The 26,252-nt window shown below is 50.9% G+C and overlaps 2 protein-coding genes and 1 non-coding gene across 3 annotated transcripts in view; 2 read left to right on the forward strand and 1 right to left on the reverse strand.

Annotated features, from left to right (window-relative positions):
- The window catches only part of Dlgap3 (DLG associated protein 3), a 99,138-nt gene extending 86,773 nt beyond the window's left edge, over positions 1 to 12,365 (forward strand). Inside the window, exons 9-12 of the mRNA XM_045151378.1 lie at positions 8,864 to 9,348; positions 10,808 to 10,899; positions 11,198 to 11,341; positions 12,139 to 12,365. Of these exons, the coding sequence (XP_045007313.1) occupies positions 8,864 to 9,348; positions 10,808 to 10,899; positions 11,198 to 11,341; positions 12,139 to 12,357 (940 nt within the window). The 3' untranslated portion in view covers positions 12,358 to 12,365. The remainder of the gene's footprint in view (positions 1 to 8,863; positions 9,349 to 10,807; positions 10,900 to 11,197; positions 11,342 to 12,138) is intronic.
- Positions 854 to 1,002, reverse strand: LOC123461257. Its single transcript, XR_006637546.1, has one exon. It is a non-coding gene; the product is annotated as a small nucleolar RNA SNORA62/SNORA6 family (small nucleolar RNA).
- Positions 12,366 to 22,638: 10,273 nt separating the features above from the next.
- On the forward strand, positions 22,639 to 25,791 carry Smim12 (small integral membrane protein 12). Its single transcript, XM_045150340.1, has 2 exons — positions 22,639 to 22,718; positions 24,954 to 25,791. Exon 2 carries the CDS (start codon positions 24,959 to 24,961, stop codon positions 25,235 to 25,237), a length of 279 nt encoding a protein of 92 aa, XP_045006275.1. The 5' UTR covers positions 22,639 to 22,718; positions 24,954 to 24,958; the 3' UTR covers positions 25,238 to 25,791.
- Positions 25,792 to 26,252: the final 461 nt, after the last annotated feature.

The following is a 26,252-nucleotide window of genomic DNA, read 5'->3' on the forward strand; positions in this document are numbered from 1 at the left end:
AGTATTGGAGATAATTAGTGCCCTCCACTGTCCTTCTAGCCAACCAACCAATCAACCACCCAGCTACCACTTATGTTTGAGGAACTGCCCTATTTAGTGAGAGAGACGGATATGCAAATAACTCGCCACAATGCAGAGGGATGTGGAGTATAAAGGAGGTTTTGTTCTGAGAGCTGTGGAAGAACACAGATGGAGATGATCAGAGGCAATCAAAATAATTAATGACTACAATGCCCCAACTGGCTTCTCGGAGCTACACGGGCGCTGTTGGGTTTGTTCTATTTCCTTTCTTTGCAGTGAGAGAGCCACAAACTTTCTTACTTCTCCACAATAGCTAGCTAGCACAATGGCAGGCCAGGTGTTGGCCCGAGTTCCTTACATACATATTATCTCCCAACACTCTGGGGCTGGTAGCATTATCTTTCTCACTAAAAGATGAGGACACCAGACACGAGCCACATGAACCGTCCAGCTGGCTTGGGGGCTTCCGGAGTATGTGAGCTTAACTCCTCTACTCTGTTGACCCTAGTGGCTTATTCTCCTTCCTCCCCTGACCTCTGCGCCTCACCGGTGGGCAGCCTCCCCAGCCACTGCCCTGTGGTGATTGTGGCCATCTGTGGGGACTTCGCTGCGTGTGAGCATTGGCTTCCAACTTGCCTGCGTCTTTTCCCTTTCCCCTGCCGTCGGCCCTGCCTCAGCCATCTGGTGACTGTCATCCTGATGAGAGCTGTCACTCTCCCTCCATCTAGAGCCATGGCTTGCAGTGGCTTAGGGTGGCCTCTGTGAGGATCAGGTGGCTGTCTCTTCTAAAGAAGTCACTTCACCTGGCTAAGCCTCACTGTATTTTTTTTTCCCTTGTAGCACAACTTACTATCAAACTCCATTCACTGGGCCAGAGTGGAGCATTAGTGGAAACTTGTCACTCATGTCGCACACTACCTACAATTTCAAGTTTATTGGCCAGCTTGCAGCCTCAACTCCAAACTCTTAGCAATATGCATTTTTTTTTTTTTTTTTTTGAGGTAGGGTTTCACTCTAGCCCAGGCTGACCTGGAATTCACTATGTAGTCTCAGGCTGACCTCACACTCACAGCAGTCCTCCTACCTCTGCCTCCTGAGTGCTGGGATTAAAGGTGTGTGTCACCATGCCTGGGCCCCATTTTTGTTTTTTTATCCTCTTGGATTGTTGGCTTTCTCTTCTCCATTTTCAATGAATTCATCTTTGTTTTCCATTCTTACCATGAAGAAATGAGTGCCAGGCGGTTGGTGTGAAGTACGCATATTGTCTTACACTTCTGGGGCTCAGACATTCACATTGGACGTCACTGACTGACATTAAGGTGTTGGGAGGACTGACTGCCTTTTGGAGGCTGTGGGAAGAATCTACTTTGTCGCTTTTTCCTATTTATTCTCCCCCTTTTATTTTATTTTTGCAATACTGGGGATTAAACCCAGGGCTACAAGCATGCTAGGCAAGCATTCTTCCCCTGAGCTACATGCATAGCTCTCCTGTTAATTATTTATTTATTTTTTTAATTTTGAGATTGGCTCTTGCTAAATTACCCAGACTGCCTAGAACTTGTTCTCTAGCCCAGGCAGACCTTGCAAGTGTGACCCTCCTGTGTTAGCTTCCTGAGTACCTGGGATTGCTTACAGACCCGTGCCCCACGCCTGCAGGATTTCTCTAGTTTATAGAGGCTGCCTGCATTCCTTGCCTTGGACCACTTCTGACTGCCCGGCCAGTCATGCTGAGTTGCATGCATATGCTGCAGCACTCCAACTTTGCTTCCCTTGTCCCATTTCCTTTCCCCCTCTGGCTTCCTTGTCTCTGTTTCTTACAAGGAGCCCGGTTTTCCACATCTGATGCATTACATTATTCTCATCTTACTTGAATTTTTTTTCATCGCTGTGACAGAGTAACTGGCAAGAGCAACAGAAGAAAGGAAGGAGGAGTTTCTTCTCAATACAGTTGAGGGGGACATAGTCCCTCATGCTGGGGCATGCATGGCAGGGGTGTCAGGTGGCTGGCCACATCAGGCCACAGAGGTGAATGGTGGTGATAATCAGGCCTTCCTGCTCCTCATCTGGGTGTCAGTCTGGACACCCAGCCCACGATCAGGGTGGGTCTTCTCTTCTCAGTTAGTCCTCTCTGTAAATGGCCTCACAGACATGTCCTGAGGTGTGGCTAATAGGTGGTTCTATAAAATCCAGTCGAGGTGACAGTGTGACTAACCATCACATCTGGATAATCCAGGATATGTCTCATCTCAGAATCCTTAATTTGACCATAGTCACAAAGTCTGTGTTGCCATTAAATAGCATATTCAAAGGATTCACAGATTATGATGGGGACATTTTTGGATGTCATGTTTGTTTGAAACAGGGTCTCACTCTAGCTCAGGTGACCCAGAATTCACTCTGTAACTTAAGCTGGCCTCAAACTCACAGCGATCCTACTATCTCAGCCTCCTGAGTGCTGGAATTAAAGGTCTGTACCACCACACCCAGCTCAGACACTTATTTATTTGTTTGTTTATTATTGACAACTTCCATGATTGTAAACAATATCCCATGGTAATTCCCTCTCTCCCCCACTTTCCCCTTTGAAATTCCATTCTCCATCATCCCCCCCCCCACTTCTCAATCAGTCTCTTTTATTTTGATGTCATGATCTTTTCCTCCTGTTATGATGGTCTTGTGTGATAGTGTCAGGCACTGTGAGGTCATGGATAGCCAGGCCATTTTGTCAGACACTTTTTTTTTTTCTTTTTCAAGGTAGGGTCTCACTCTAGCCCAGGCTGACCTGGAATTCACTATGGGATCTCAGGGTGGCCTCGAACTCACAGTGATCCTCCTACCTCTGCCTCCCGAGTCCTGGGATTAAAGGCCTGTGTCACCACGCCCGGCCAGACACTTTTTTAAATGATTTTTTTTTTTGGAGGTAGGGTCTCTCTGTAGTCCAGACTGAGTTAGAATTCACTACATAGTCTCAGGCTGGCCTTGAACTCTCAGCTATCTTCCTTCCTGTTTCCTGAGTGCTAGGATTGAAGGCATGATTTTTTTTTTTTTGATACTGTGTCCTTGACTAGTTTTCCCCACCTCTTGACAGAGCACTTCATCTTGTGTCGGCTCCCACATCTCACCAAGACTGCTCTCGCTCTGGTCAACAAGAGCAGAGCTGAGGCTGCCTTTCAGTCCTAATAAGCTGCTTGTCTGTGTTGTTTGCTGGGCCCTTCTTGACCCCTCCTCCACCCATGTGTGCCTTCACATCCTCCTCCTGGCTTTCCTTCTGTTCTGTCCTCTCTTCTGTATGCTACACTGCCTTTACCTACCTGTGAAATGTCCTGTGTCCCTGTGGCTTTGGACCTTTGATCCAGTGCTCTTTTCTTTAAAAAAAAAAAAATTACTTATTTGAGAGTGACAGAGAGAGAGAATGGGCGCACCAGGGCCTCCAACCACTGCAAATGAACTCCAGATGCGTGCACCACCTTGTGCATCTGGCTTCCATGGGTCCTGGAGAACTGAACCTGGGTCCTTAGGCTTTGCAGGCAAGCGCCTTAACCACTAAGCCATCTCTCAGCCCCAGTGCTCTTTTCTGAGGTGATCTTGTCACATAGTAACGACTAGTTTGCAATGTTGTTTGTATAAGGATGGCTGACTTCTGCCTGTGGTGTGTGAGTCTTGGCCTTCTGGCTGAGAGTGATGGTGAGGATCTTGCTGCCACAAGCCCAGCAGTTTCTCAGCTCCCTCAACCTTGCTTGGGGCACATGCATCGAGGGAGCTCACGGAGGTAGGGACTCAGAACCAGAAAGCCTGGGACATTTGGTGCTTCTGTCCTAGACAGTGGGGTGTGGCTGCTTCCCATTGGATGAGTGGGATCCTGTCAGGATCCTCCCAAGGGTCAGGTGAAAAGGCAGCAGACCCACTGGTGCCAAAGGACAGATCCATTTAGTGAGGATGGTGACAGCTGGATTGTTTTGCATGCGACCGTGACAAAATACTTGACAGGAGCAACCTAGTGGAGGAGGGATGCCTTTGCTTTACTTTTATTGGGAACTGCAATATATGAACATACTGCAAATAGGTTGTATTTCCACTGGGTTATAGTCTTATGTTGCCTCTCCCCAGCCCCCATTCCACTGAGGGTCCCTTCAGTGTGGTCGCTGGTAATCGCTGTGGGGTCATGAATGTGCCAGCCGTCTATGGGGGAGACAGTGTCTCAGAACACGCCTTCCTGCCTTGTGGCTCTTACGTTCTTCCCCCCACTCTTCTGCAGTGTTTCCTAAGCCTTGGCGGACATGTTCTAAGTCGTTGGTGTTGGGCTCTCCAAAGTCTCCAGTTTTCTGCTTGGATGAGTGTTGAGTCACTCCACTGTCCGCTGCCATCACCCTGGAGGAGGGTCCCTGGCTAGCTGTAAGAGCAGTGCTTAGATTTAACAAAAAAAAACAAGCCGGGCATGGAAAACAAACAAACAACAACAGCAAAAGCCAGGTGTGGTGGCACATGCCTTTAATTCCAGCACTCAGGAGGTAGAGACAGGAGGATCGTGGTGACTTCGAGGCCATCCTGAGACTACATAGTTATTCCAGGTCAGCTTGGACCAGAGTGAGACGCTATCTCAAATCTCCCCCTGCCAAAAAAAGACACTTTTTTTTTGAGATAGGGTCTCACTCTAGTTCAGGCTGACCTGGAATTCGCTATGTAGTCTCAGGGTGACCTTGAACTCATGGTGATCCTCCAACCTCTGGCTCTTGAGTGCTGGGATTAAAGGCATGTGCCACCACACCTAGCCAAAATAACTTTAAAAAAATTTTTGTTTATTTTAATTTATTTATTTGAGAGTGACAGAGAGAGAGAGAAAGAGGCAGATAGAGAAAGAGAGAATGGGCACACCAGGGCCTCCAGCCACTGCAAATGAACTCCAGATGCATGCACCCCCTTGTGCATCTGGCTAACGTGGGTCCTGGGGAATGGAGCCTCGAACTGGGGTCCTTAGGCTTTACAGGCAAGCACTTAACTGCTAAGCCATATCTCCAGCCCCAAAATAACTTTATAAAAAATTTATTTATTTATTTGTAAGCAGAGAAAGAAGAGACACACACAGAGAGAATGGGCACGCCAGGGCATCCAGTTGCTGCAAACGATCTTCAGATGCACGTGCCACCTTGTGCATCTAGCTTTATGTGGGCACTGGTGAATCAAACCCAGGTCATTAGGCTTTGCAGGCAAGCGCCCTAACCGCTGAGCCATCTCTCCAGCCCCGGCACTTATATTTTATCTGGCACGTCCTCTGTACTGTTTCCTAGACCCTGGCAGATGAGATAGACATGACTTGTCTCGTGCGAGGCAGTTGGTTTTCTTTTCTTGTCACTCTGATGTGTCTTGGGTCTCCCCGGTATTTGCTGCCATCTGCACAAAGCAGATTCTCTAGCCGAGAGCGGGAGCAGAGAGGACCAAAGACATTTAGAAGACTTTTTGACGAGCATAACCTCGAAGAGAGAGATCTGACTCACCGTTTCTAGGGGTAGATCGTCCATGCGGTGGAGAAGGCATGCTGACTGGCGAGATTCTGTCCACGTTTGCCTGAGCTTGTGGCGTGGCTTGTTCATGTCTTGGCAGGTCAGGAAGCAGAGGGCTCAAGCCTACGCTGTGACCATCAAGTGACCCGCTTCCGCTAGACCACCGCACTAAGGTTCCGCAATGTCCCAAGCATTTTCACCTGCTGGGGATTAATTCCTCAAACACATGAGCCTGTGGGGGACATTTAGGACTCAAAGCCCTTACAACAGGGCAGCAGGAAAGGAGAGTAGCACTTCAGAAGCCCTACCTTGACCTCGGGGGCTTGTGACTGCTGGGGTTTTGAAGGAGCCACAGGCCAACTGCAGCTCAAAGGCACAAAAATATTTGTAGAGAGCCAACGTGTGACCTGACAGTACCCCTCACACGAAAGTGACAGCGATTAACCAAAATAGTGGGACAGTGGGGTTTGGAGAGATGGCTCAGTGGTTAAAGGCATTTGCTGCCCAAATGGTAGGACTGCCTTTGAATGAAGGAAGAATGTGGAGCGGGGCATGGAACCGAGGAATGATTTGGGGAGTAGTCAGGACACTTGGAGACAAAGAGGGTATTGAGCAGGAAACAGACAGGAGGTGAAGAGAAGGAAAGCCATTTCAGTTAGGGGACTAGCGCGTGCACAGGCCGAGAGTCATGTTTAATCTGTTGGGGAACAGGGAAAATGTGAGTGAGATCATGTTGAAGAGAAGGACAGAGTGAAGTCCTCAGGGAAAAGTTAGCATGAAAAGGCTGGAGAGATGGCACAGCAGTTAAGGTGCTTTCCTGCAAAGCCAAAGGACCCAGTTTTTATGCCCTGGAGCCCACGTAAAGCCAGGTGCGCCAGGTGGTACAAGCATCTGGAGCTCGTTTGCAGTGGCTAGAGGCCCTGGTGTACCCATTCTCTTTCTCAAATAAATTATTTTTTTTTAAAGACAAAGTTAGCATAGAACTTTGAGCCTTCCCTTGATGTCAGTGTAGAGCCACAGGAAGGTTTGGAGCAGGAAAATCACTTAGCAGAATGCAGCTTTAGGAAGACTACTCCAGTCTTGGGGTAGGCTGGGGAGGGATTTTTGGGCTCCAGAGCTTAAAATACACAAGGTATAATCTTAGGCAGAGGAAGTACCTTAGCAATTACTAGCCCATTTCTATAATTTTACATGTGAATTTTAGACACATGTGCATGTAGTTACATATAATATATAGCCATATATCATAGACTGTATTTTACATACACCCTCACACGTTAGATGGCCTGGATGCAGATCTTCCTGAAGGCATGCAGTCACAAAGCAGCATTAGAACTCAGGCCTGCCTCCAGGCCCAGCGCCCTTGCTCGGCGCTGTAGTGAGTGGATACAGAGGTATCTGGATGGAGGCCAGTTCAGTAGCCATGGCAGGTAGTGCCCAACGTGAAGGCCATGTGGAAGACAATGAAGATATGTGCTTTCTCCTCCTTTCCCTGGGTGGGGGTGGAGACATCGGTCTCGTTGGAGACTGCACATCAGTGCATCTTTCCTGGGTCCTGCAGCATCCTTCTGGGCCTGGTTTCTATGGCAACAGGCTCCCAGCAGGCAGCCCGCCAGCTGGAGGGAAGCAGGCAGGCAGGCAGGCAAGGAGACAAGGCCTGGGCAGCGTGAGGAAGGCTGAAGTTGCAGGGGTTGGGAGGGTCTCCTGGGAAGCTGGATGGGACCCTGAAGCTAGTGCAGCAAGACCCTCTTCTTTTCTGAACATGTGATGGTGGAGGTAGCTCAGCACCCATAGACATTTCTTTTGAATTCCCAGACCTTCAACTTCTGGTCACTGATGCCCCCCCCCCCACATCTCTTGACTTCCACTTCTTAAAGGAGTATCTGGCCCCAGCCTCATGCTTCTTAGGGGTTCATTGACTTCTTTACAGAAAAGAGCTCCTATTCTGAACTGGTGGTGGGGGGGGTGAACAAGGCCAATTGACTTTCTGTTTTGCATAGGATTTGCATATAATTAGCTCAAAGACATGAAATTTCCAGGCCCTGTGTCATTCCTGCCAACAACTTAATTCAGCTCCACTGGCTGTGGCAGACTGTGTCTGGCCCGGCTCTGGGCTGAGCTGGCAGGATCCCTAGGGGAAAGTCCTCCCCGCTGCAGGCCCCTCCATCCCAGGGGAAAAGTCTGACCTGCAGCAGGCCCCTCCACCCCCAGCAGCTCCCAGAAATTTCTTCCCATGAGCTTCTAGCAACTGGCTCTGCAGACAGTATAGCCCTGGGTCCAAATCCTGGCTCTGCTACTGTGCAGCTGGGTGACCTGGAACCTATGTGGGTCTTAATTTATTCTCTGCAGGGCTGAGAACACCCTGTATAGCCAGTGTAAACCAACACAGAAATACCTTTGGGAAAGTACCAAAATGTAAGGGGGATGTGGTGACACAGACCTGGAATCTGGCATTCTGGAGGTTTGAGGCAGGAGGATTAATGCCAGCTTGAATTTAACCTGGGCTACATACATTGTGAATTCCAGGCCAACCTGGGCCACAGGTGAGACCCTGTCTCATAATAACAACAGGGCTGGAGAGATGTCGCAGCAGTTAAAGGCACTTGCTTGCAAAGCCTGGCAGCCAAGTTCAAATCCCCACTACCCACATAAAGCCAGCAGTACAAAGTGGCAAATGCATCTGGAGTTCCTTTGCAGTAGCAAGTGTGCCCATTCTCTCTCTCGTGTCTTTCTGCTTGCAAATAAAGAAAAATATTTAGAACAAACAAACAAACAAAAAAATGACGATCAGCCGGGCGTGGTGCCACACACCTTCAATCCTAGCACTCTGGAGTTCGAGGTAGGAAGATTTCAAAGAGTTCAAGGCCACCCTGAGAGACTACATAGTGAATTCCAGGGCGGTCTGGGCTAGAGTGAGACCTTACCTTGAAAAAAAAAAAAACAATAACAACAAAAAAAGGCCAACAACACAGAAATACAAAAATTGCTTCTGCGTTCATTTGAGAGCCATCACCACCCCAGAGCTCACTGGTCTACCCTACAATCTGGCTCTGCAGGTGCCACTCCAGCGCATTTAGTGTCTGCTAGATGTGTGCCCACATCTGCTCCTGGCCACGGAGTACAGGTTGTTAAACATTTTGACTGTCAGTGCTACTTAGAGCCGGTGCTATGTGTAGATAGATTAGGTGTCCGCCAGCTGCAAGGACCGATGGATTTCAAGCGCTTGGATTAGTGGCCGCTGCTTTCTGGGTTCTTCCTGGGCCTCCCGTTTTGGGCCAGGGTGGGGTTGAGGGCTGGGGGGGACTGGGCAGGAGCAGTGGGGGTACAGGCGTCTCTGTCCACAGGCGGGCGAGGTTCAAGCGCTCCAACAGCGTGACGGCCGGCGTGCAGGCCGACCTGGAGCTGGAGGGCCTGGCCGGCCTGGCCACGGTGGCCACCGAAGACAAGGCCCTGCAGTTCGGACGCTCCTTCCAGAGGCACGCCTCTGAGCCCCAGCCCGGACCCCGGGCCCCCACCTACTCAGTCTTCCGCACGGTCCACACGCAGGGCCAGTGGGCCTACCGCGAGGGCTACCCACTGCCGTACGAGCCGCAGGCCACCGACGGGTCGCCCGGCCCCGCCCCCACCCCCGCCCCGGGCCCCGGGTCCGGCCGCCGCGACTCGTGGATGGAGCGCGGCTCCCGCAGCCTCCCCGACTCGGGCCGCACGTCGCCCTGCCCGCGGGACGGCGAGTGGTTCATCAAGATGCTGCGAGCCGAGGTGGAGAAGCTGGAGCACTGGTGCCAGCAGATGGAGCGCGAGGCGGAGGCCTACGAGCTGCCCGAGGAGAGTGAGTCCTCCGGGTCCCCGGCCTCCCGCGTGCACCGGGCACCCTGGGGTGTGGGGGAATGCAGCACCCCGGGAGGCCCCTCTGGTCAGGCGCGGGCTGGCCCCCACTGGTCCTTCCGTACTGGGACGTGGGGGCTGGCTCCTCCACTTTACAAAGCAGGACGTGCGTGCGGGGAGCTTCCGGGAAGGGACCTGCTTTCGAAGGCCAGGGCTAATTGGGGACCGTGACAAGGCAAAAGGGCTGGGCGTGGCGTCACATGGTTTTTAATCCCAGCAGTGGGAAGGCAGAGGTAGGAGGATCGCTGTGAGTTCGAGGCCAGCCTGGGACTACAGAGTAAGTGTCAGGTCAGCCTGGGATAGAGTGAGACCCTACCTCGAAAAACTAAAAACCAAGCCCCCTCCCCCCCCTCCAAAAAAAGAAGGCTGGATCTGGACTCTTCAGAGCTGGACAAGTGTTGAAACCTCAAGGCATTTTGGAGTGAGCTGCTGAGAAGGGCTCCACCAGGGGAAGTACAAATTCCTCTGCAAAAGACCGAGGGGCAGTGAGATATGGCAGAGATGGAGGTTGAACTCTTGTCAGGAGGGAGAGCATGACTTGTCCCCTGAGTGCAGTCTGAGGGGAGCCACAGTTTTCCCACAGGATCCCCAAGTTGATGGGGTGGTGACTATAAAGATCACTGTCGTTTGTCATATTTGAGTCAGAAACGGGGGGGGGGGCATTCAGAGAGCAGGAAAGAGTATGGGCGCACCAGGGACTCCTCCTAACTGCAACGATCTCTAGACACATGCACTGCTTTTTGAAGTGGGTACTGGGGACTCAAACCCAGGTGTCAGGCTTTGCCAGCAAGTGCTTTTAACAGCTGAGGCATCTCCCCAGCCCCATTTCATAATTATTTTTTAAATATATTTTATTTATTTACTTATGAGAGAGAGAGAAAAAGAGAGAGAGAGAATGGGCACACCAGGGCCGCTAGCCACTGCAAACGAACTCCAGATGTGTGCGCCCCCTTGTGCATCTGACCTATGTGGGTCCCAGAGAATCGAGCCCTGATCCTTTAGCTTTGCAGGCAAATTCCTTAACCACTAGGCCATCTCCCCAGCCCACTTTATAATTCTTAATGAGCCGAGGAAGCATCTGATGGGTGACACAGTTCAGCCACTGAGTGACCATTGAGCTAGTGCTCTGGCCAAGGCTAAGACTAGGGCTGGGGACATGGACAGGAGGACCAGAACCTGGTAACCGCAGGCGGAGTGAAGGAAGTAGCCTCAGATCAGGAAGATGCAGTCTTCTCGGCGAGCTTGGATAGGAGATACTGTCAGGAACATGAGGATGGGGAGAGGAAGGGGCTGGAGGAGATGGCTGGATCCCTGCAAATAAACTGGGATGGAGTCACTTGGGACAGAAGGCTGTGGAAGGAGAGGCCTCCTTCCCCTCGCTTGAGCTCTTTTCTGCTCTCCAGTCCTGGAGAAGATCCGCAGTGCTGTGGGCAGTACACAGCTTCTCCTGTCCCAGAAGGTCCAGCAGTTCTTCCGGCTGTGTCAGCAGAGCATGGTGAGTACCTGCAAGGGTAGAGTAAGTGGCTGTGTGGATCTGGAAGGCGACTTGGTGTGACTGGTAGGTGGGACCAGGTCTCGGTGCCTGCCTGCGGGGCTAGTTCAGAGTGTCGAACCTGGAGGTGATGTGGGGGTTTGTACCCCGGGAAGAAGGAGCCTGGGTTTTTTTTTTTTTAACTTGTCCCTGTTCCCCATCTTTCCTCCCCACTCTCTTGGGTTGAGTTTCCTGACAGTGAAGCTGGACAAGGTCAGCCCTCCATGACTGGCTGCATCCCCTCTGTGTCTTATCTTGGCAGGACCCCACTGCATTCCCCGTGCCCACCTTCCAGGACCTGGCGGGTTTCTGGGACCTCCTGCAGCTCTCCATTGAGGATGTGACCCTCAAGTTCCTGGAGCTACAACAACTCAAGGCCAACAGCTGGAAACTCCTGGAGCCCAAGGTGTGTTTGTGGGTCCCTTCAGGTCAAGATGAAGATGACCTTGCATAGAGATACTGCGGGGGGGGGGGATGTCTAGTCCAAGGGGCTACGCTCTGGAAAGGCGTGTATGGGAGGTCACTGGGGAAGAGACCCAGGGGCAGCTCTGAACAAGTGATGGGTGTCCACCCGCTTCCAGAAAAGCCACCGTCCTGGTCACTGTCTAAACTTCTAGAACTGCTTGGGCTACCAGGGGGCAAATTTGGGAAGTAGAAAGAGCTCTTTCTAGAAAGTGACCTTCGGCTAAGGGCGCAGCCTGAAACATTCCCCATACTAGAACTAACCTGCCATGAGTATCAGAGGTGAGGTGGGTGAACTGCCTCCCCCCACCCTCACCCCTCCTCCTGGATGGGCTGGGCAGGGAAACTGCCGTCCTTTGGCACGCCGGAGGTTTTGCCAAAAGCCCTCCTCTGCCCGCATTCTGATGCCATCTGCTCAGAGCTTCTCCACCAGAGGGCGCGCGCGAACCCATCACGCTTTAGAGGCGGGTGTAGGGGTGGTGGGGGTGGTGAGGGGATGGGGAGGAGGTGGTCCTGGGATGCCCGTCCTTGGGGGACGGGGAGGAGGTGGTCCTGGGATGCCCGTCCTTGGGGGACGGGGAGGAGGTGGTCCTGGGATGCCAGTTCTTGGGGGACGGGGAGGAGGTGGTCCTGGGTGTCCATCCTTGGAGGACGGGGAGTGGGGGAGCCGGGATGCTGAGGACGCGATGCCGCGGTGGTCCCCGCCCTCCCTGCTCATCCTGGGCGCGCCTGTCCCCCCAGGAGGAGAAGAAGGTCCCTCCGCCGATACCAAAGAAGCCGTCGCGGGGCCGGGGCGTGCCGGTGAAGGAGCGCTCCCTGGACTCGGTGGACCGGCAGCGGCAGGAAGCGCGCAAGCGGCTCCTGGCGGCCAAGCGCGCCGCCTCCTTCCGACACAGCTCGGCCACCGAGAGCGCGGACAGCATCGAGATCTACATCCCCGAGGCCCAGACCAGGCTGTGACCCGCCTCCCCGCCCCCCTCCGGCCCGCCCAGCCCGGGCCCCGGGGGTGGGGGCGCCCCGTGGGTTTTCGTACCCGTACTGTATTACACCCAGCGTCGAGGTCACTGTGAACGCGGGCCGCCCCGGGCGCCCGCCCCGGCACCGGCACCGCACGCCCCGGCTCCTCCTGCCCGGCGCACCCTCGTGGGGGGGCTTTTAACCTTCCTGACCCCACACGAAGGCGCCCGGGCTAGGGGGGTCGGGGGCCGTGCCTCTCCGCCCTTGTGCCCCTCACTCTCGGAACTCCCATCTTCCTGGTCCGACGCTTTTTGCCCTCACCTTTTCTTCTTCTTCACCATCTCTGCCATCATATATTTCCCCCCCCACACCACCACCACCACCACCACCACCACCACCACGGGCCAGGCCGGGCCAGGTCCCCCATCTGGGCTGTGCGTCCCAATTCCCACCCCCGCGGGGCTGGGCTTCGTGGGGATCAAGCTTCGTGGCTTTTTATGAAGAGAATCCCGAAAAAAAAAAAAAAAAAAACCACCCGCCTAGGAGCCCTCCCCCCATCATCTTCCCGGGGCTCCATCCTCAAGCCCTTGACCCACAGGGCCCAGGGACCACAGTGGCTGGACCAACCCAGGACCAAGGCGCCTGGGCCGCCCCCCCCTTTCCCATTGCTGGGGAGGGGAGACAGGGGCTTCCCCTCACCACTCCTGTGGCTGTTCCCACACCCCTTTGAGTAACCCAGGAAAAATAAAACCGCAGAACTGCACTGGAACCGCTCTCTCTGCAGAAGAGACCACCTCTGCCTGTGTGTGTAGGGGGCCGGGGGGCTAGAGAAGGGGCCAGGACTTGAGCCTCTTTGTTTGGACACAGCAGGGGCTGCCCTGGGCTCCTCGGGGCACGGGCCAACTAGGAGAAAGGGGGGTGGATTCAGCCCTCTTGGTGGTCACAATAAGAACTTGGGGCCTTCTTGGGAGGGTCCTGATGCTGTGCAAACAGGAAGGAAGACGTCAACCTTCACTCCTGGTTTCTTTGCCTCCTAACCGTCCTGGAGTTCCCCCAGGGTGGGGCAGCACTGGGTCCGGTGCCTGGCACCCAACGTGTGTTCAGTAAGCGAGGGGCCTGTTTATTACCAGGTATCAGCAGATGCGTGCCTTGCACGAAGGCCAAGCGCTCCCTCTTGCTCCAGTGACCCCCGCGAGCAGCGAGCTGCAGATCAGGGCTCCTCTGCTCCTGTGGGTGGACATACCCCTGGGCTGCAAGGTCACTGAGAAATCAAACTAGGGCTGAGCAGAAAACCTTTTCCTGTAAGTAGACCAGCTGACAGAAAGTTGGAAAAACTTCCCCTTCGGGGAAGGGGTATGAAGATCAGAACTTGCTGGGAAGCTAACCCAAAGCTAGTGGGGGATGGCTGGTGTTTATTGAAGGCATCCCGGACATCAGCTCCAGGGTGGGCTCTTCACTTGAATGTCGAGTTCCTCTTGATGGGTAAGAAAAGCTGAAGTTCGGGACAGAGTCTAAAGCTAGAAGCAGTGCTCAGCGACCTAAGGTCAAGTCACGGGCTTTCAGCTCTACGGGGTTCCCAGCTCGCAAAGGGTTAGATGGTAGCTCCCATCCAGAAAGCTCGGTTTCTAGGCCCTGGGAGCTGAGGAGACTGCTGCCACGGGAATGGCTGGTGTTCGGAGCAGTTCCAGAATGCCAATTCTTTTTTCTTTTCCTTTTTATCCACAGCTTCCATACTTACAGAAAATAAACCATGGCCCTTCCTCCACTTTCTGCTTCACAGATCTACACTCCGTCACATCCCCTCCCTCTCTCCATGAGTCTCTCTTTTATTTTGATGTCATCTTTTCCCCCTATTATGAGGGTCTTGTGAAGGTAGTGCTAGGCACTGCGAGGTCATGGACGTCAAGGCCAATTTCTGTCTGGTCAATTGCATGGTAAGCAGTCCTACCCTTCCTTTGGCTCTTACATTCTTCCCACCACCTCTTCCGCAATGGTCCCTGAGCCTTGGAAGGTGTGATAGGGATGTTTAAGTGCTGAACATTCCTCTGTCACGTCTTCTGAGCACTATGGTGCCTTTTGGGTCATCCCAGTGGTCACCACCATCTGAAAAGAAAAGCTTCTCTAACCAAAAGTGAGAGCATTAACAGATGGGTGTGAATATAAAGTAAAGTGCTTACAGGGCAGTTTGATGAGCAAAATATATGCATTTAGCCAGACAAGAGCAGACATTACACTCCTAATGCTCATGACCTCCCCTACCAAAGCTTTTGATTAGGTTTTCAGTACCAGGCATGTATTCACTCCTATAGAGTGGGTCTTCAGTCTAATTAGAAAGCAGATGGTTTCCCCCATAACAGACATGCCACTATTGCACCCTTTGGCTCTTTTGGCCTGGCTGGCCAAACTTGAGGCTTGCAGTGTCCACTGTTTTCACCACTGATGGCTTCTGTCTCCCATAAGGCTGCATACAGTACATTTTTTTCCAACTTTCTGTCAGCTGGTCTACTTACAGGAAAAGGTTTTCTGCTCAGCCCTAGTTTGATTTCTCAGTGACCTTGCAGCCCAGGCAGACATGCCAATTCTTATTCATTTATTCAGCAAATGTTTGTCACTTCCAGGTGCCACGGAGATAGCCCTGAGCAATGTAATTTCTGTTCTCAGGGAGCTTGTGGTCTTGTTGGGGGGAGGAAGGGTAGGGGAAACAGACAAGCAAACAGACAGGTAGAATATGGGGATGTCAAGAATAACTAGGAGGAAGCCACTGAGAGGACTGGGGCTGGGGACAGTGTTCTGAGATCAGGGAACCACTGTGCAAAGGCCTGGAGGAGAAAGAGCCCTTTGGGAGCACCGGGACTTGGTGACATCAGCTTCTGGTTCAGTTGAGGAGAATGGGTCTGGGTCCTGGGCACCACAGAAGCTGTAGATATTTTCCCCAGGTTCATTTGTGAGGATACTTCTGGAAAGCAAAAGATGATGACATATGTATGCACTCACATGATGGGGTGGTGGTGGGGGTCTCCTGTGTGGGGGAGTTCCCCAAAGCAAATCATTTTGGAGATGAACCCATACAGAATCCAAGGCTTCGTGAATAGACTGTGTTCTTGAATGAGTTTTATTTATTTACTTATTTTCAAGCAGAGAAAGAGAGTGGGTACACCAGAGCCTCCAACCACTGCAAACAAACTCCAGATGGATGTGCCACTTTGTGCATCTGGCTTTCCATGGGTACTGGGGAATTGAACCCAGGTTGTTAGAATTTGCAGGTCTTAACTGCTGACCCATCTCTCCTTATTTTAGTTTAGTTTTGTTTTTTTTGAGATAGGGTTTAACTCTAGCCTAGGAAGACCTGGAATTCATTATGTAGTCTCAGGGTGGCCTTGAACTCATGGTGATCCTTCTGCCTCTGGCTCCTGAGTGCTGGGATTAAAGGCGTGCACCACTGTGCCTGGCTTTATTTTAGTTTTTTTTTTTTGAGATATAGCCTCAGGTATCCTAGGCTGGTTTCAAGTTCCCTCTGTATTGGAGACCATTCTTGAACTCCAGATCCTCCTCCTCCACCTCTCAAGTGCTGGGATGACAGACATATGCCACCACACTCAGCTTTTTAAAGCAGGTGTTCCAGGTGATTGTGATGCATGGGGAGGCTTGGAAACACTTAGATCAGAGGATACCAGTATTCTCTACAAATGCTTATCTATTGCCTATGGACATGCTAGGTCAAACTGGGCTTGTCTGAGATTATTTTCCCAAACCTTAAATTTGGATATGAGTGAATTTTGAATGAGACAATACTCAGAGTAATCCTATGATGCAGGTATTATTTTCAGATGAGGAAACTGAAGCTTAGAAAGGTTCATTGCCCCCAATTCTGAGGGTAGGGAGTTGTGAGTCTTGAGTTAAACCTACATTATTCAGGCTTTTAATTTTTTAATTTTTTTAATTTTTTAATTTATTTATGAGAGAGGGGGAGAGAGAGAGAGAGAGAGAGAGAGAGAGAGAGAGAAAGGCAGATAAAGAGAGATTGGCTGTTCCAAGACCTCTAGTAACTGCAAACAAACTCTAGACTCATGCACCACCTTGCTCATCTGGCTTTACATGGGTACTGGTGAATCGAGCCTGGGTCCTTTGGCTTTACAGGCAAACACCTTAACTGCTGAGCCATCTCTCCAGCCCAAGGTTTGTTTGTTTGTTTTGTTTTGTTTTGTTTTTGGTTTTTGAGACAATCTCTAGCTCAAGGCAGCCTGGAACTCCCTATGCATCTAAGGATAACCCTGAACTTCAGATTCTCCTGCCTCTACCTTCTTAGTGTTGGGATTGCAGGCACGTACCACCACACCTCTTACGTCATGATACAGTTTGTAATGGGGTCTGCATTTTTCCTCAGAAACAGGGACAAGTTTCCTGGCATCACAAGGTAGATTCGAGTGGGCATGAAGAAGCAGGTCAGCGTCTGCGGCTCTGGCCATCCTGCTGTGGTCATAAGCTAAAAGCCACCCTGGGGAGTGCTGATATGGCTCAATCTCTGTTGGTGGTAGTAACATAGGTGGTTGTGCTGAGTCCTGCATGCATGTGAAAGATGAAATCCCATCCCCCTGTATGGGTGGCTTCTAGTCTGCCCATACCAGGCTTTTGAGCAGAAGGTTATGGTACAAAGGGAGTTCTTGCAGAGGGTCTGAGGATGTACGTGAACAGGTACAATGGAATACTTGATGCTGGCTGATTTATGGTGAGCAGAAGAAATTAATTGGCTTGCAGTTCTGAAGGCTGGAAGATTCTGATTCCAAGAGGCCTAACAAGCTGAGCATGCTGGCACACAGGTAATCTCATCACTGGAGAGGCAGGAGGAGTAGGAATTCAAGGTCATCCTCAGCTACTGAGCAAGTTGGAGACCATCCTGGTCTATGTGGACATATGTGGGCCTGCTTCAGAAAACAGAGAAAGAGAGAGAGAGAGATCCTGTTTCAGAAATGAGAGACAAAGAGAGAAGCAGGGCAGAGTGGTGCAGAGCCTATAGTCCTAGCTACTTGGAAGCCTGGACGGGAGGATTATTTGAGCCTAGTTCAGTTTAGTCAACATAGCAAGGCCCCGTCTAAAACAATAAATAGAAAAAGAAAAAATAAATAAATAACTAGGCTGGGCATGGTGGCACATGTCCTTAATTCCAATTCCACCACTTGGAAGGTCAAGGTAGGAGGAGCCCAGTGAGTTTCAGGCCAGCTAGAGATTACATAGTGATTTCCAGGTTAGCCTGGGCTAGACTGAGATCCTACCTTGTAAAAAAAACAAAAAAAAAACCCAAAATAGTCATGCCAATAAATAAAACATTCCTATAATCCCAGCACTCTAGAGGTTGAGGCAGGAGAATTTTTTCTGAATTTAAGGTCATTCCCAGCCACATAATCTGGGTCTTGTCTCAAAAAAAAAAAAATAATAAATCCAGTAAATAAGTAGTTAAATTAAAATAAATGATTAGGGCTGGAGGGATGGCTTAGTGGCTAAGGCATTTTCCTGCAAAGCCAAAGGACCCAGGTCTGATTCCCCAGGACCCACATTAGCCAGATGCACAAGGGGGTATATGCATCTGAAGGTTGTTTGCAGTGGCTGGAGGCCCTGGTACGCCCATTGTCTCTCTCTCTCCCTCCTTCTTTCTCTGTCAAATAAATAAATAAAATATTTTAAAAAATAAAATAAAATAAATGATTACATTAAAAGATGCTAACTGGTCATGATGATGCATGCCTGTGATCCTAGCACTCAGGAGGTGGAGACTGGAAGATCAGGACTTCAAGGCCATTCAGGACTATATAGACTGGGCTACAGAAACCTTGTCAGAAAGAAAGAAGAAGGAAGGAAGGAAAGGAGGGGCAGAAGAAGGAAGGAAGGGGGAAAAGGAAAAGGAAAGAAAAGACACATTAAAACAAAACAAAAACCAAAAAAACATGCATTTAGTTAATCATCCCACACTGAAAGGTGAACCATTACTCTAGACATCCAGGAAAAGCTTGTGAACTGTCTTGCTGGCTGAGTTAGAAGCCAGGCTTAGTGGCACTTGCCTTTAACCCCAGCACTTTAATCCCAGGCAGAGGTAGGAGGATCACTGTGAGTTTGAGGCCACCCTGAGGACTACATAGTGAATTCCAAGTCAGCTTGGGCTAGAGCAAGACCCCCATAGGATGGAGGGGGCGGGGAATAAATTTGCAAATGAGAAAGAGAAGGGAGATCCTTCATTTTAGGCAAAGGGGCCAGAGGCATGAAGGGTGTGTGCATATTGGGAATGAGAAGAGCAAAGGCTAGGACTGGGTGTGGCAGGCACAGAGGAGACTTGGCCAGAAGAGACCTGTGGAGCAGGGGTTAAACTGGAGATTCTGTGGTTTCACTGAGGTTTTTGAGGGTCCCTTTGGGCAAAGGATGGGAAAGGGTGGGGAGGGGCAATGGAAAGCAGACTGGTGATCAAAGAGTCCACAAACAGCCTGACCCTGAGACAGTTGGGAGGCTTAGGTGCCCAAGCTGAGGCTGGCAAGTGATGACAAGATGGTTCTCGGGTTTTGGGCTTAATGAATGAGTGATGTCCAGAACGGACTTGGAACTTCCACAGACTGGGATACGTTACCTGTCAATAGCCATTTACGGAGCACTCATTGAGGAAGTGCCAGGTACTGTGTCTAGTACTTTATGCATATTAAAATGATTTAAGGACTGGAGAGATGGTTTGGAGGTTAAGGCATTTGCCTGTGAAGCATAAGGACAAAGGTTTGATTCCTCAGGACCCACATAAGCCAGGTGGCTCGTGTCTGGAGTTTGTTTGCACTGGCTGGAGGCCTTGACACGCCCATTCTTTCTCTCTATATATGTTTCTTTCAAATATGTGAATAAACTTTTAAAAAAGACTTAATACTCAGAAACCCTACTTTTTAAAATAATTTGTCTTTGTCTGGATTATGCAACTGAAAAAATTTCACAGTTGTGGAATTATCTTTTTATTTATTTATTTATTATTTTTTGTTTTTCCAAGGTAGGGTCTTGCTCTAGCCCAGGCTGACCTGGAATTCACTATGTAGTCTCAGGCTAGCCTTGAACTCACTGCAATCCTTCTACCTCTGCCTCCCAAGTGTTGGAATTAAAGGCATGTGCCACCACGCCTGGTTTATTTTTAGCTTTTGATGATGCTGAGTGTAAAACCAAGGGCCTCATGTGTGCCAGGCAAACACTATAGCACTGAACTACATCCCCAGCCCTATGTCTTTTTTTTTCTAATTAAAAAAAAAACAAAGAATATAAATATCTTTACATGTTTTTTTTTCTCTTTCTTTCTTTTTTTTAGGAAGGGTCTCGCTCTAGCCCAGGCTGACTTGGAATTCACTATGTAGTCTCAGGGTGGTGTCAAACTCACTGCTGTTGTATCCTTTGCCTCCTGAGTGCTGGGATTTAAGGCACCACCACATCCAGTTTAAGTATCTTTTCTGAGATTAGCAAATAGCACAGGCAGGATTTGAACTCATGGGTAATCTGAATTCAAAGTTTGGGGCTTTGTTTTTGTCTTCTTGAGACAGAGTCTTGCTATGTAGCCCAGGCTGGAATGTACTGCTCCTGCCTCAGAGTCAAAAAGTGCTGGGGTCACAAGTTAAGTGTGGGCTCTTCTGCTCACTCAGTTCTGCCTGAGAGAGTTGCTAGTCGATACTGAAGACACAGCTTGGGACCTGCACCTCCAGGGAGCCTCCTCTGATTCTTCCTGGATGGACTGATGCGCTTATGTTATTACATTTTATTGTTGACATTTTGTAGACCCATTTCGAGAGTAAGAGAACTCCTGAGGACAGACTAGCTGACAGAATGTAAACCAGTACTCTGGACAATCTGACCCCTTTTCTTCTCTATATTTTCTTTTCTTTCTTTTTTTTTTTGGTTTTTTGAGGTAGGGTCTCACTCTGGTCCAGGCTGACCTGGAATTAACTCTGTAGTCTCAGGGTGGCCTTGAACTCACGGCAATCCTCCTACCTCTGCCTCCCGAGTGCTGGGATTAAAGGTGTGCGCCACCACGCCTGGCTCCTTCTCTACATTTTCAATGTACAAGTAAACAAGTTCTGCTAATTATGGTCTCCTAAATATTTTTTGCACACATGATTGTGCATGTGTATATGCATGTTTGTGTGTGTGTGTACGTCCACGTGCGCTTGCATGTGAATGCCAGAGGACAACCTTGGGTATCATCCTCAGGAACAGGATCTACTGCCTTTGAGACAGGTTCTCTCACTAGCCTGAAACACACCACGCTAGGAACCCTCTTGTCTCTGCCTCCCTAGTGCTGGGATTACAGATGCATCCCACCACATGGGGCACTTTTAAAAAATCATCATCTTTATTTATTTATTTACTTATTTGAGAGGGAGAGAGAGAGAGAATGGGCATGCCAGGGCCGCCAGCCACTGCAAATGAACTCCAGATACATGCGGCACCTTGTGCATCCAGCTAAAGTGGGTCCTGGGGGATCAACCGAGGTCCTTTGGCTTTGCAGGCAAATGCCTTAACTGCTAAGCCATCTCTCCAGCCCACATGTGGCATTTTTACATGGCGCTGGGGACTGAACTCAGGCCTTTGTACTTGTGAGGTGAGCACTTTACTGAGACATCTCCTTAGTTCCTCCTAAATATTTCTTAAGAGTTTCTGTCTTCACTGCTGAGCTTGGCTTTGGGTTCTTTGTGACTAATCAGGCTGGGATCAAAGATTGGGATAGGGTTGGGAAGGCAGGGCCATGTGGGGACATTAAGGGGCTTGGGAATTGGGGATCTCCCCGCCCCCACAGGGTCTTACTCTAGCCCCACTGACCTGAAATTCATCCTACACCTCAGGCTGGCCTTTCACCTCAGCTTCCTGTGTGTAGGAATTAAAGGCTTGGCAAGGACTTCTTATCTGTAAGCTTCCAGTTTCTGTTCAGGAACTGGAAAGAGAGGAGGGAGTGGGCACTCCACCTAAGGGGTCTTGCATGTAGAGAAGTTTCATTACAGTTCAGTTATAGTTACTATCGCCCTACTTTCCCTGTGCCTAGCACAACACGTGAGTCCATATCCTCACAGCATCTCTGCAAAATGTGTTTACTCTGTGCACCAGAAAAGTCACACAGCTAGAAAGTTAGTTAACACAGGGCTGGAGAGATGGCTTAGCAGTTAAGGCCTGTGAGGCCTAAGGACCCAGGTTCGATTCCCCTGTACCCATGTAAGACAGATGCACAAGGTGGCCCATGCATCTAGAGTTTGTTTGCAGTGGCAAGAAGCCTTGGTGTACTCATTCTCTCTCAAACAAATTTTTTAAAAAAGAAAATTAGGCCTGGTGTGGTGGAACACGCCCGCAGTCCCAGCACTTGGGATTCAGATCCATGCTAAGTTTCTTTCTTTTTATTTTTTTATTTTTTTTTTTTGGCTTTCTGAAGTAGGGTTTCACTCTAGCTCAGGCTGACCTGGAATTCACTCTTTAGCCTCAGGGTGGCCTTGAACTCACGGAGTTCCTCGTACTGCTGCCTTCCGAGTGCTGGGATTAAAGGTGCGCGCCACCACGCCTGGTTTAGGGTGAGCTTTTTTTGTTGTTGTTTTGTTTTGTTCTTTCGAGGAAGGGTCTCACTCTAGCCCAAACTGACCTGGAATTCACTATTGTAGTCTCAAGGTGGCTTTTTTTTTTATTTTATTTTATTTATTTATTTATTTGAGAGCAACAGACTCAGAGAGAAAGACAGATAGAGGGAGAGAGAGAGAATGGGCGCGCCAGGGCTTCCAGCCTCTGCAAACGAACTCCAGACGCATGCGCCCCCTTGTGCATCTGGCTAACGTGGGACCTGGGGAACCGAGCCTTGAACCGGGGTCCTTAAGGCTTCACAGGCCAGCGCTTAACCGCTAAGCCATCTCTCCAGCCCTCAAGGTGGCTTTAAACTCACGGCGATCCTCCCACCTCTGTCTCCCTAGTGCTGGGATTAAAGGTGTGCGCCACCACGTCCAGCAAGGGGAGCTTCTTGAAGTCAGGGATGCTGTCTTATGTTTTTGTATACTTCACCTAGAACTCAGAAAACGCCAGCTGAGCGCAGGCTGAATCTGCGCACGAACGACCTTCCCCTTTCCTCCACGAGAACAAGCCCGCGGGGACGCCGGTGGGACACCGCCCGGCCACCAGGGGGCGCGCTTGGCCCCTCGGCTCGGCCAGCCGGAGCGCAGACGCCTCGCTTCGTCCGGGCTCCGGGCCGGAGCTCAGCCAATCCCTGCGCTGCGAGGGCGCCGGCGGCCCGGGGGCGGGGCCGGGTAACGCCCCGCGGGCGGCTGGCCGGGCGCCAGGCTTAGGGGGCGAGGGCGGCGCGGCACCGGGCAGTGCGGGTTGCGCCGCAGGTGAGAGCTTGCGGAGCGGCGGGCGGTTCCCTTCCCCGGAGCGGCAGCCGGTCCCACGGAGACGGCGCCTGGCCCGGGTCTTCTGACTTCGGGGAGGGTGGTCACCAGTGTCCGTCCCGGCCCTGGTCAGCTCGGATGGTGCTCCCCTTTCCCGGTGCCCCGTTATCGATTCTGGGCTGCGGCCGGGACCGCTCGGCCTCTGGCCCCCGAGTGAGGCCGGACGTTGACGAGGCCATCACTACGGTGGGATGGGGCAGGGCACCTTGACCTCACGATGTCCCCCATGCCCGGGACGGACCTGGAGTAACTGTCAAGGCCGGTTCTTCCACCGCCTTGGGCCACTTCCGTCCTTGTTAGCAATTCTCGGATTCGGGAGGGTAGCTGCTGATGTCACCGGGCCTCTCGGGCCCAGGCACCAGGACAGATTTACGGCAGCCAAGTTGACTCGCACCAAACACTTTGGCGGGTCCCCTGCATGCTGGGCCGGAAATAGGCGTCTAGGGTCTTAGAGGCACTAATGCTATTTTCATTTGGATATCCTGGGGATGACTTGAGTCTTGCGCTGTTTGGGACATCTGCTGTGTATCTGCCACTTTTGGAGGGTGGGTGGAAAAGTGCTGTGGTTTTACAGTAGTGAATTAATTGCTTGAGCTGCCTGTCATTCATTCGTTCAGCAATTTTTCTTTACGCTTTTTGTGCCGGGGATGGTAGAAGCAGTAGTCGGGGCAGAGGGTATAGAATAGCCCGGACAACTTTCGTCCTTAGTTGCCTAGAACTTGAAGGTCTTTTTTTTTTTTGTTGTTGTTGTTTATTTTTATTTATTTGAAAGCGACAGGCACAGAGAAAGAAAGAGGCAGGTAGAGAGAGAAAGAGAGAATGGGCGCGCCAGGGCCTCCAGCCATTGCAAAGGAACTCCAGACGCGTGCGCCCCCTTGTGCATCTGGCTAATGTGGGTCCTGGGGAACTGAGCCTCGAACCAGGGTCCTTAGGCTTCACAGGCAAGCGCGTAACTGCTAAGCCATCTCTCCAGCCCTTGAAGATCTTTTTTGTTTTGTTTTGTTTTTGAGGTAGGGTCTCGCTCTAGCCCAGGCTGACCTGGATGGAATTCATTATGTAGTCTCAGGCTAGCCTTAAGATCAGTGTTCATCCTACCTCTGCATCCTGAGTGCTGGGATTAAAGGTGTGCGCCACCACATCTGGCATGAAGGTGTTGAGAAATATAGACAAGTAGAATAAGCCAGCGTAGCGCCCACCACAGAGAAGGTGTCTGCCCTAGATGAATAAAATGAATTGTTTCAGAGTGATTAGAATATGAGCAGGGTTGTATGTTTGAAGGGGAATTTAGTTGAGAATTTGTGCTTGATACATTTTAAAACAAATTGGCAAAATTTTAAATATTTATTTGAGAGAGAGAGAGAGAATGGGCACTGAAGGGCCTCCAGCCACTGCAAACAAACTTCAGACACATGCAGCATCTGGCTTTATGTGGTTACTGGGGAATTGAACCTGGGTCCTTTGACTTTGCTGGCAAATACCTTAACCACTAAGCCATCTCTCTAGCCCAAACTGGAAATCTGAATGCTGAGTTGCTACTTAGGAAAGGTATTCATAAGACACAACTTAAGCAATAGGAAATACGGTGGAGACATATTAGGTTTGGGATTCTTCTCGGGTTCCTCTTTTGACAATGTGTACATCTTGGATTTTCCCAAACCTCTTGGTATAATCTTGAATTTGCAAGAAGGGAACGCTTCAAGATGAAGTGTTAACATAAAGAGGAAGGACTGCTGGAGGATCTCCCTCTGTGCAGGGCTTGGGCAGAAACCACGCACACATCTGCCAGATGTCCTTTCCACTAGAGAAAGCACAGGCTCTGAGGTTGGAGGGATCTGGCCTCAAAACCTGTGGGTCAGGCTGGAGAGCCAGAATTCACAGTGGGATTGCGTGTGAAATTTCAGTCTCTTTTCTCTTCCAAGGCTCAGAGCTCCCTTGTGGGGAACACTGGGGCACAGTTGTGGAGGAAGATGAGTACAGACTTCCTTCCCCACCCAACAGTGGAATCCTTCAAAGTTTTCCAGTGTTTCAGGGACCCGACAGTTGTACAGAGCGTAGCATCCTCTTGGTCTGCTCCGTGTGGGCTGGGGAGTCGAGTGGCCTGTGGGTTGTCCATTTGGTGGGGAGGGAGGTTCATTTCTTCCTAACGCCCTCCCTCCACCCCCTTGTGCTCCTCTGCAGATGTCATGTGGCCTGTGTTTTGGACCATCGTGCGTAACTATGCTCCCTACGTCACCTTTCCTGTGGCCTTTGTGGTCGGGGCTGTGGGCTACCACCTGGAATGGTTCATCAGGGGCAAAGAGCCGCAGCCTGTGGAGGAAGAGAAGAGCATCTCCGAGCGGCGGGAGGATCGCAAGCTGAACGAGCTGCTGGGCAAAGACCACACCCAGGTGGTGAGCCTGAAGGACAAGCTGGAATTTGCCCCTAAAGCAGTTCTCAACAGAAACCGTCCAGAGAAGAATTAACTGAGGAGCCAGGGCCCTCTGGCCACGGGACTTTGAGCAGCCCTCGCCCCAAGTCCACACAGCCCCATAACAGATGCCTTACCTGATTTTTTGCTGCTTACCCCGGCGCCCCTGCACCCCGCGGGCACGCACGGCCGGGCAGCATGGAGAGCCGCCCGGGCAGGCTGCGTCCGTGGGTGGGCTCCGTCCGTCCCTGCCCGGACCCTGCGGCTCACCCGGATGCCCGCAGGGAGGAGGGCTATCAGCCTCCCTAGCTTCGTCCTCGGGATGTGGGTGTTGCCATTAGGAAGGGCACCCACATTGTTGGTTCACGTTTGCACTGGGAAGAATTCAGAGATCTCCCCGGCTTCCTCAACTGGTTTGTCCTCTCGGCGCTCATTCTTCCCGCTGTCGGCTCAGGAAGGGGATTTCAGGGAAGGGCAGCACGCTTCTGCTGCGGGAAGCCCAGGCCGCCCACCGTGGGGCAGGAGGGGCTGCACTTGGAAACTGCTCCGGCCTCCCACCTCCTCGCTGTGTAGTGAAAACCTCCATTAAAGTGGCATGTGAGAACCTTACCGACCCAATCCTGTCTCCAGACGGCATAGGGGTGGTCTGGGGTAGGACACCCCACAGTGTTGAGGGCTTTCTGGGAAGCTGGAAACTTTGCTTTACTGAAGCTCCTAGAGGGCCAGATTCCCAAAACTTTTCAAATTTTCTTTTTCTTTTTTGTTTTTATTTTTCAAGGTAGGTCTCATTCTAGTCCAGGCTGACCTGGAATTCACTACGTAGTCTCAGAGTGGCCTTGAACTCACGCTGATCCTCCTACCTCTGCCTCCCAAGTGCTGGGATTAAAGGCGTGCACCACCATGCCTGGCTAAATTTTCTTTTTGACAGTTTCATACATGTATATAATGTGTTCTAATCATATTTACCCCCCTCTTTCCCTCTCTTAGCCCCCTCCACTCCTGCTAAATATCTTCTTCCCAATCAGTCTCTTTCTTACTTTCATGTTTTTGGGTCCCCCACCCCCAGTTTT

This window comes from Jaculus jaculus, chromosome 5, assembly GCF_020740685.1.
Source record: "Jaculus jaculus isolate mJacJac1 chromosome 5, mJacJac1.mat.Y.cur, whole genome shotgun sequence".
Classification (NCBI taxonomy): Eukaryota; Metazoa; Chordata; class Mammalia; order Rodentia; family Dipodidae; genus Jaculus; species Jaculus jaculus.